The sequence below is a fragment of the Dipteris shenzhenensis genome, chromosome 32 (genome assembly GCF_047967505.1).
Source record: "Dipteris shenzhenensis isolate YYH24624 ecotype China chromosome 32, Dip_SZ_1.0, whole genome shotgun sequence".
Taxonomy (NCBI): domain Eukaryota; kingdom Viridiplantae; phylum Streptophyta; class Polypodiopsida; order Gleicheniales; family Dipteridaceae; genus Dipteris; species Dipteris shenzhenensis.
Window position 1 is genome coordinate 23,102,334 of NC_141627.1, and position 10,789 is coordinate 23,113,122.

The 10,789-nt window shown below is 46.3% G+C and overlaps 1 protein-coding gene across 1 annotated transcript in view; it reads left to right on the plus strand.

The window, feature by feature from the left end:
* The window catches only part of LOC147880475 (spermidine synthase 2-like), an 80,989-nt gene extending 70,421 nt beyond the window's left edge, over positions 1-10,568 (plus strand). The window contains exons 8-9 of the mRNA XM_087370521.1: positions 9,489-9,645; positions 9,830-10,568. Of these exons, the coding sequence (XP_087226647.1) occupies positions 9,489-9,645; positions 9,830-9,904 (232 nt within the window). The 3' untranslated portion in view covers positions 9,905-10,568. The remainder of the gene's footprint in view (positions 1-9,488; positions 9,646-9,829) is intronic.
* The last annotated feature ends 221 nt before the right edge of the window (positions 10,569-10,789 follow it).

Genomic DNA, 10,789 nt, shown 5'->3' on the forward strand with positions numbered 1-10,789 from the left:
TTTAGAGTACCTACATGATATTCTGGAAGAGTAAACAGCCATACATCAGTTTAAGACTGAGAGTCTTTTGGTCTTGATTTAAACTCTCTGGTTAGTGCTACACCTTCACGGTAAACTGCCCATTTTCCATCCTTTCGGGCAGCCCTAACTTTAGCTAATTCAGTTGCCTTAAACTTGAGTTGAGTTTGTGTAAGCTCCTCTACTATCCATACTTTGGTGCCCTTCAGCTTGTAAGATTGTCGAAGAAGCTTGATCCACATATCTTTTGACTTCAGTGTAAGAATTGCATGACCTCTATAGTGCAAAATAGAAGCTTGCCTGGAGTCGTCATCATCCTACTCATCATCATTCACCCATTCAATGTTGGGCAAGCTTGATTTGATCTTTGACAATATTTCACTATATGTGTCCTCCTCTTTGTACCAATCTTCTGGGAGCCCCCCTATTCTAATCTTCAGCGCATTATCACATTTAGCTTCGTGTTCTTTAATCTCTGCTTGGATATCAGACTTACTTGCTTTGTTGTCCACTTCCACAATCACTTCCTTCTTAGCAATTTGTACTTCAGTGTGAACAAGATCTTTGACTGTAGAGACTAGCTGCGGGGTAGGGGGGGAATCCTAACAAGATTTTACAGCCTCATCAATTACTGCCTGCTTACCAGGCCCTTCTAGGATGTGAAGTCGGGCCTTTACTTCTGCCAGCTCCAATCGTAGCTCTCTCACTGCCTGCTACAGATAAAAACTCTGATCCTGTTGCCCGAGGATGGGTCGTTTTGAGCCTTCTTGTTGGTAATTCTGTGCATATGGCGAGGGTGTCATGGCTGCAACTGTAGAGTACCGAGTCCTTATGGATGTTGAAGGAGTCGAGGGGGACTTGGAGGAGAGGTTAGGCTAGTCCATAGTTGGCTGTATGATGAACCCCTTGGCTTAACCTAACCCCCGGCTTGGGTTGGGGGTTTAGCCCAACTCGGGGTTAGGGAGGACTAGGACTATACTAGGTACGGATAGGAGATATGGACAGATGGAGAGGTGCTAAGGGGGGGAGGTACGGAGGTAGTACGGACGGAGGCTGTGGTATGGAGGTACGGATGGGAGAAGTTGTACGGACGGAGAGCTGTACGGATGGAGAGGCTATACGGGAGAAACTATATGGGAGGTACAGCGGAGACTGTATGGGAGAAGTTGTACGGGAGGTATAGAGAGTTACGGGGTGAGGTTGTACGGACGGAGGTACGGTTGAGGCACGGTTGTACGAACGGAGGAACGGCCGAGGTATGGCTGTATGGACGGAGAGAGAGGGAGAGAGGCTGAGAGAGAGAGAGAGAGAGAGAGAGAGAGAGAGAGAGAGAGAGAAGAAGAAGAAGAAGAAGAAGAATATATTATCGTCCTCTGAAGACCAAAACCGGCCTATGGGACCTGGGCAATACAATATCACAAGTACATGAAAGCTCCTCCCGGAGATGGGAGGGTGGAAAGAGAAACCACCTTCTAGGATTCAGGTGGATTCCTATGCTTGAAGAGCTTATACACAAATGTTCCTAAAGCTGAAGGTGACCCTTTATGCAGCAAATCAGCCAGTTTGTTATGTCCCTCAAGGAGGTGATTGAACTCTTCCCTAATGTGTGCATAGTGAGGGCATATCATTACCATGTGTTCTTCTGTTTCAACCATACCTTGATCACATAGTTGGCATATTCTACTCTCCCTTGGCATCTTTTTCCATCCCCCTGTTTCTATTTGCAGCTGGTGTCATCGGGTGCGAAGTGAGGCTAAAGCCCTCCGTTTATGCACTGCTATAGGTGTACATATGTACTTCTGCGTTGTTGTCTCCCTTCCTGTATAAATTGACCAATATTCGGGGTTGATATATGTGCGATAGTACTCAAATTTATCTTTGTTTTCTGCTGTTTGCCATTTCCTGTGTAGTGCATTCAGCAGGTCATAATGAAAAGCCTCTTCATCAATCTCCTCTGAAGAGTAGTTTAAATACTCTTCTACTTCCCACTTCTTGAACCATTTTTTTAGGTCCTGTGCCCATCCGGATGTCAAAATCTTGCCCTTGTTTGTCTTTTGAAGCTTCTGACTTTCATTCCATGCTCTCTTTGGTAGCCTTTCATTATCCATGCACAGAGAGAGAGAGAGAGAGAGTTTATTAAAGTCTTCGGAAGACCGATGGGTCTATGAGACTGTGAGGAACTTGATATAAGCTAGCTGAAAGGGTGGAGCTACTTGTGAGCATCAACACCCATGCAGAAAACAAAAGATAAATGCTACATAGTCATATCAGAATTATAGTCATCTCCAACGTCACTATCATCATAATCATCATAAGATAATGTGCCATCTAAATACAAAGTGAAATATGCTCCAATGTCACGACGGTGGTCCACTCTATCCCCCCTCGTCAAGGGTGAGGAAGTGAGAGCATAAAACCATATATCGAATGCTGCCGGTTGCCTGTGGGCGTAGGCTTGCGTTGTCTCCTGGTCACAGCTCTACGTTTAGCAAGGGCGAGTGTGATCCCTGTCGGTCGCGCTCCCACTTTGAACAAGGAGGGAATGTCCCCAAGCACAATTTGTGCGTTAACCCTCTGCGTGAGCTCTCGTATTACTGGCTCTGGATCGCGATCGCGTCTAGGGCTTGTAGAGTTGGAGCCTGTATGGTCCGGCTGGAAGAACTCTGTGATCATGCTCTGAGAAGAGTCTACCATGCTATGCTCCTAGACCACATAAGGTGCATATACGTCTCTCCCTAGGTAAACCCTTTGCTCAGCCACTCTCAATACGGAATCTATGTGAAGAGATCCGAAACTGCCCAATAGAGATCCTTAGCGAATGGGGTAAATGAATCCACGTATATTAGGTAGGTCAATAAACCCCTCATCTGAGATATGTAGGCAATGATCTCTATAAAGGCTGAGCTTCATTGGGACCTCACTCAATTCCAAGTTGGTTCGGAATGTGTGTAGTTGTAGAAGATCCTCACTTATGATGACCCTGGTTGACCTCGTGATACCATAGTGGGGAGAACGGCGCATCAATGCTGTACAGAAGGAGGGAAGTCTGTCCATGTGGAGCCCCAGTCGTTGAAACCACCTCATTGTGTGTGTAAAAAAGCACTTCTGGTGACGTGCATCTGATAGAGCCATAGAAGAGGAAAATGCTAGCCACGGTAATTTGTTGCGTCCAGCGGTGAGGAATTGACGGCTTACTGCGAATCATCTATGATAATATGAGTATTGGTAGTTGTTCCAGTCGAGCCCAATCAGTATATCTGACAGATGTGGTCCCCCAACAAGGGTTGCCATACATCCCTGCTGGTCGGACCAAGGAGACAAAAAGTAAGCACTTGGTCCCAGGGTCCTGAATGTGCGAGCAGAAGCACTGCCTCTCCAGTCTGGCCAACGAGGTGTGCCCTTTGCTTAAGTGAGCCTGAATCGTGGGACTCCTATGAAAATAGGTTCGGAGAAGATAGCCCCGAAGTATATGTATGACGAGACAATCTCGACCGTTGACCGATCAAATGTAAACCGCTTCCGATGCATAGCGACTTGAGATGTATTGAAGGTCATAACCTTGGTTTTACCAAGGTTGACCTTCAAATCATGCGACTTTCAAAAAGACTCTTTCAAAAAGACTGTAGCGCGTCTAAGTGCCTCTGGAGACCCTCTGTTGAGGATGATAGGGGTACCACATTATTTGCATATAGCAAGATCTGAATCAGAGTGCCAGCAAGAGAGCATCCAGTCCCCCCTACTGTTTGCATAATAATACTCTTGTTGGTGATATAGGACACCCTTGTTTGACCCGAATAATACTCAAAATATCGTTCATCCATTCAGACTTTGTCCGAACTCTGCCTGAGTCTCTCTTGTAAAGTGCCATGACAGCCCAAATAATCTCCTGATCATAACCCAAATCTTGTAAGCGCCTGATGAGGCGGGCTCTCGGAATTGTATCAAAGGCTTTGTGGAAGTCCACAAAGCAACAATAAACCCTTTGCTTCCATGCCCTCGCCTCCTCAATAATACATCTGATTGTGAGAATGGATCCATGGTCTCATGATCATGTTGAAATCCGGCCTATCCATATGGTCTAAGCCCTTGTATCTCTGCAAATCGACTGACCTAGAGACAAGCACTGATGAATAAATCTTGGACATGACATGTCCGATCATGGTCCTGTAGTTCCTCGGGCTCATGGGATCCCCTGCCTTGTGGATGGGTGAGATAGTATTAATAGTCCAGGTGCGTTGGAAGCTAAGGCAAACAGCTTCATTGAAGAGATTTGCTAGGATCGGGGCTAGGATATTAATCCCATATGCAATGAAATCAGTGCATAGACCCTCGGGATCTTTCGCTCGGCCATTATGAAGCTTCATCACAGCATCCTTAACATCCCCCTTAGTGAAGAGTGTATGGGAAGTGGGACGAGGTGTATGTGAGAGATTAGGAGCTGGCTGATTTGGGATGTCGTATACTGTGCGTACATAATCATACCAAACTTTAGTGTCGGTGAGAGGTGAAGGGGACCGTCATTCTAGAAATCTCCGCTAAAATTCCTTGGTGTTGTTGCTAAACAAGGTGATTAGTAATTCCTCCTCATTTCGGCGGATAAAATCGTGTTTCTTCTTGCGAATCGATCGATGATTATCATGTGTGGTTTCATGTTCGTCCGGAAGGTTGTGTTTGGTTTCGAATCTGAGTTGATGGCGTAGAGCCTTACACCCATCATCATACCAATTGCTATAGGGGACAATCCCAAGTGGCGGTGGGTGAGTGGATCGAGTAGTGTGAGGGAAGGCGTGAAGGGCCACCTCGTGAAGTGAGCGGGTGATCAGAGCAGTTGGATCCTCTAGTAAGAGAGAGAGAGAGAGAGAGAGAGAGAGAGAGAGAGAGAGATCATTATAGTCTTCACAAGCAATTGTAGCTTGAATGAAGAGATTTTGGACTACTTATTGATTAGCTTTCTCCTTTAGTGCTAGCCTTTGTCATGACTGAGTCTGCCCTTCACCTCTGGAGCGCAGATTGAAACTCAGTACGAAAACTTTGTATAAATGGATGCTCAAGTATGTGTGGGTGTATGGATTTGTATGTGTGAGAGCATATTTTTATACTATGGTCTACACCCACTGTTGGGCACTGATGACGTCAATGGGGATGCCATAGTAGCTAGTCCCTGCTAAGCGTTCATGGTTTTCAACCTTCTGAGTGACTATCATGAGATTGAAACTGCACTATGTTGTGTTTTAGAGGATGAGTTTGGGAATGTTCTTGGATTCATCTAGGTATATCATATTAGTTTGCAAGAGAGCCATGGAAGATCACTATTGATGAACCTGTTGGGAATTTTATCCATCTAGTTCTTGGATCTTCTGTATGCTAGTTGGGACCAAGGCCATTGGTTGGCAGAGGATAGAGGAAATGATCTCGACAAACAATGGTTGTGGTGAAGGCTAGTGGTGCCGAGGAATGGAGTTAGAGATAGGACCTTGCTGGTGATCAGCCTGGGTAGCTTGCTTGTGCCCCCAAATCACCTCTTTGGTCTTCACAGATAGCTCGCTGCCTAGCAAGCACCACCGTCACTCCCATCATTGTTTCCCTAAGAGAGAGAGTAAGGAGGGATATCTATGGTCCTCACATTGATGGGTGTGCTCTCAAAGTCTCGACCACGTTGCCACCCGAGTGACCTCTGGCTAGTGTCTCTATAGTGGAAGAAGATTGTGATTGTCCTCTGGCTGGGCTCCATCAAGACCTCATGATCTTGTCTCTACACTCTAAGCAATCAACTCTGTCATTGGTCCTCGTGTGGAAATCCAACCACATGTCTCTAATCGAGGTGGACTGGGAAAGCTGAGAGTGGTGCAAATTTGCTCCTGAATGGGCATTAGTATCGTCCCGCGATGTATGACCAAAGGCAAGTCTCTGTTGGGGTCATGGTTGTGCGCCAGGTCCCCTCAATCCCAGGCTCCTCTACTCATAGGGTAGATGTCACAAAAGTAGTGGCATCAGCAACAGTGGAAGAGCTGTGCGGAATATCTCGTAACTTTGATATAGAGAGCCTTACCGGCTCTCTATTGCTGCTTGAGTAGACCATTCTCAGTGCATCCACCCACCTAGAAGTCTCCTTTGATGGCCAATTGATTGTGGCTATGTTCCCGTCCACCACCTTACCACTGCACGGGGTCAAGCCTGCTTGTCCTCATTAGCTTGCAACCTCCCTCCTCCCTTCGGAGTTCGGTAGGCTTAGTCTAGCTCGTGGTGAGGGTGTCCATATGTCACTGCTGCTCAGCCTCTCGGGCTTGGAGGTGGTGGATCTCCATGAGAATTTACTGTAAAAAGTGAAAGAAAGAAAGAAAGAGAAATTTTATTAGAGTCTTCGGAAGACCGATGGGTCTATGAGACTGAAAGAAAACCTGATACAAATCACAGTAAGGGTGGAGCTACTGAAACGAGCATCATCACCCGTGCTGAATCCTAAGTCTGATCATACATCTGATCATACATAATGAAATACATCTGGATGTAACAATGTAAAAAGTGAAAGAAAGAAAGAAAGAAAGACATTTTATTAGAGTCTTCGGAAGACCGATGGGTCTATGAGACTGAAAGAAAACCTGATACAAATCACAGTAAGGGTGGAGCTACCGAAACGAGCATCATCACCCGTGCTGAATCCTTAGTCTGATCATACATAATGAAATACATTTGGATGTAACAATGAAAAGAAAAGGACTGGAGTGGAGCGGAATCCTCCGTATGTCATGTCCCCCTGGCTGGTGCATAGCCGATGATGGGACGTTGGTGCCCGTCAAGGGGTGCCGTGCGTCTCGGTCTCCTGGACGAGGCTCAACGCAAGACCAGGGCCACCGTGACTCTCGTGGGACGTATCTCGGGTCTAAACGATGACGAGAGGTCCCCCAGAGTGATATGTGTGTCCCCTTGATGTCTCGTGTGTCGTGCTTGTCGGGTCGGGGTCTCTGTCACGTCGGCGGCTAGAGACTGCTGGACGATCAATGTCACTCGATGGGAAGAACTCTGTGATCGTGCTCTGAGAGGTATCTGATGATGTGGCCAAGCCCCATCGCCTGAGTAAGTACTCTCTATGTTGGATTCCCTTGTGAATGAAGGCCGCGAGGCATCTCTGATTTGGGTAGGCGAGGAATCTGGAAAGGAGCCCGGAGCCGTCTCTCAAGAGGCAGTGGTAGCGACCTCGGATCTCGTAGTACACTGGGCACCTGAAAATAAAATGCTCCTCCGACTCAACCTCCTGACAGTCGCACAATATGCATAAGCGATGCTCCCTAGGAATCCCCTCTGCTCTGCCGCTCTCTATGCGGAGGCGGTGTGATGATACCCGAAACTGTCCGATGGAGATCCATAGTGAGTGAGGCATATGAAGCTCAATCTACCCCGGTGGTGTGATGAATCCCTCCTCCGAAATGCGAAGATAGTAATCTCTGTAGAAACTCAGCTTCACTGGAAGCTCCCTCGGCTCCAACCAGGTCCTAAAGGTGTGTAGCTGCAGGAGATCCTCTCGAATGACCTGGTTGGTATGTGGCCCAATCGGGATGGTGGGTGGGAGTACCGGAGGGGCATCTAAACTGTACTGAAAAGGAGGTATCCTATCGATGTGGAACCCTAGTCTCACAAACCATCTGTGAGTCTGTGCATACCAGCATCGCTCGTCTCCCTCTACTGCCAACCTCATGGAGGAATCTGGAAAGGAGCCCGGAGCCGTCTCTCAAGAGGCAGTGGTAGCGACCTCGGATCTCGTAGTACACTGGCCACTTGAAAATAAAATGCTCCTCCGACTCAACCTCCTGACAGTTGCACAATATGCATAAGCGATGCTCCCTAGGAATCCCCTCTGCTCTGCCGCTCTCTATGCGGAGGCGGTGTGATGATACCCGAAACTGTCCGATGGAGATCCGTAGTGAGTGAGGCATATGAAGCTCAATGTACCCCGGTGGTGTGATGAATCCCTCCTCCGAAATGCGAAGATAGTAATCTCTGTAGAAACTCAGCTTCACTGGAAGCTCCCTCGGCTCCAACCAGGTCCTAAAGGTGTGTAGCTGCAGGAGATCCTCTCGAATGACCTGGTTGGTATGTGGCCCAATCGGGATGGTGGGTGGGAGTACCGGAGGGGCATCTAAACTGTACTGAAAAGGAGGTATCCTATCGATGTGGAACCCTAGTCTCACAAACCATCTGTGAGTCTGTGCATACCAGCATCGCTTGTCTCCCTCTACTGCCAACCTCATGGAGGAATCGAGAGTCAACCATGGCAAGCTCTATCTCCCTGATGTGCAGTCCCGGTGTAGAGAGATTTGAGAGCTGCTGTGGTGGATATGCATAAATGATAGGAGTTGGGGGATGAGGGTGAACTGAAGCCTCGTAGTGGGTATGGAGTTCAGAAAGGGCATAGGAGGTGAGTGGGTAAGAGGTAGAGGAGACAAAGGAGGGACTGAGACGAGCACGGAGATACCGTTAAGTGTAGAGCTGGAACTAGAGGCCAAATCAGTGTCTCTAGTTGTGGCATGGTACCCACAGATTTTGAGTGTGTGAGGCTGAGGTGGTACCGTCATTGTAGTATGTACAAGACGGTGCTGTCAGTCTGATTTCCGCTTTACTGGAGTGCATAGGTGTTCCAATTCCTCTGTATCGTCAGTCAGACGATGAGCTTTTATTCTCTCTTTTTCACTCTTGCTTTCCTGTTGACTTACCCTGCCCTTTTTTTTCCCGCTTTCTACATAAAGGATAGGAGGGTGTAGGTGACACAGAGAGAGAGAGAGAGAGAGAGAGAGAGAGAGAGAGAGAGAGAGAGAGGATTGTATTAAAGTCCGCGTGAGACCCTTGAGGATCTATGGGACTGGCGATCACTATTAACTAATAGTGATCCCTTACATCCAGTGAGAGAATATTTAAAACTTGCTATGTGGCGAGTACTTGTTGAGTTAGTTTGTATGCCAGCCCTTGAGCTAGTTTGCTGCAATTGTTTGTAGGTTGAAGCTTGATTCTTGTAGCAGTATCGTCAAGTGTCTCAGAGATCCCGATTAGGCTATTGAGACTGACTTTCTTCTTGTATTGTGTCATTTTTAAGGTCATCCCTCCATTGAAAAGAAGCTAGATAGAATAATTAGAACTCTGAATGTTTCGGTACACTCAATGCCTCCTCATGCAAACACACGCATGTATGCATTGAGCTTAGCAGCTTCGGTATTGACAGGTGATCTTGGCATGTTTGAGAGGGACTAATCCTCAAGTAAACATGAACTTGTACATTTGTTTCACGTATTGGGTCTGTCTTGTCTTGTTATTACTCATTGGATGTGTAGCTTTCCATCTTCGTCACATTGACTTTTTGGGTTGTATGTGGAGGTGTGCGCCTTTCCCCTTGCACTTGCGCACACAGGCACATTTCTAAGGACTTCTGTCTAGCTTGGTTCTTATAAGAACTGATCGCCTGACAGTGTTCTGTTTTTCAGTGGTGTGATAGGGTTTATGTTGTGCTCCAAGGAAGGCCCAGAGGTCAATTTCCGGCAACCTGTGAATCCAATTGAGCAGCAGGAAGTTGCATTAAGCACATCAGATGGCACAGAAGATGGGAAAGCATCTCGTCCGCTGAAGTTCTATAATTCGGAGGTTTATCTTGTCTTTATTAATTGAATTTCCGTGTTCAGACCAAAAGTAGGAGGGGGGAAAGATGCATTGAGTGAAACGGAAATCTCTCTCTCTTCCACCTCCCCTCTACAAAAGCATAGGTTTAATATTGCTTCTGCCAACACTTAATTATAATGGTTACTTATTTCTTGAATATTTCCTGCAGATGCACACGGCAGCCTTCTGTCTCCCACAGTTTGTTCACAAAGCATTGGAACCACTGTTTGTTCCAGCTAAATAACTGCTCGGTTGCAACACACAAGCTACACAAGTTTATATGGTTCATACTGTACACGGAAGGCTTGTTTAATGGATTTTTTAATTGCACTTTTTCTGTGCTAAGTGTCTGAAAATCAAATGGTATGGAGTAGTTCATCTTGTCATGTGCGGCTTTTGAATTCCCTTTTTCTTGCTACAGTTTTTAGCAAAGAATCGTAATCGTCCAGTTTTCAGGTCTGCACATGCGTCTATATAACAGTGCTCTCGTTACAAGAACATGTACCAGGGATCACTTTTGAATGTAGGTGCAGATGCACCTGGCATTCAGCAACGCGTGGGTTCTTATTTATAGCCAATTCTGAAACTGTATACAATTTTCAACTGTACAGCACAAGTAGTCTGGTGCTGCTAGAATCTTCATGACGTTGCAGCATTTGCAGTACAGCCTTGCAGTGGTGCCTTCTTTCAGGGGTGCAGAACTTGCATCCCCTGTAATGCAAAGGGACTCGCATCTTCAGTGTGCATGAGAGGCTGAGTTAGCCTCGAAACACTTGTAAAATGTTTTTAAGCCTATTTGGAAAAGTAATTATTGACCTGCTCTGGAAAATTCACAGCCAGTTCTGAACAATCAGACATCTGCAACGATTTTTCTTTTAAGGTCTAGTAAAAGAGTCTTGAGTCGACTGTTATGACTAACTTGTACAGGTAGTTATAATTGCTGCATTTGCTTTTTGAATGGAATGTGATTAAAAACTATGTGATGATATCCTAACGTTTTTTTGTATTGGGCTTTTAAAATCAAAGACGTAGGTCTGGGCTTCGGGATTCTCTCTCCTTCAAGTCAGTTGAATTCTTAAATCTTTCACGCATATGTGTTTGGAACATGCCCCTGACTCTTTTTGTTGAT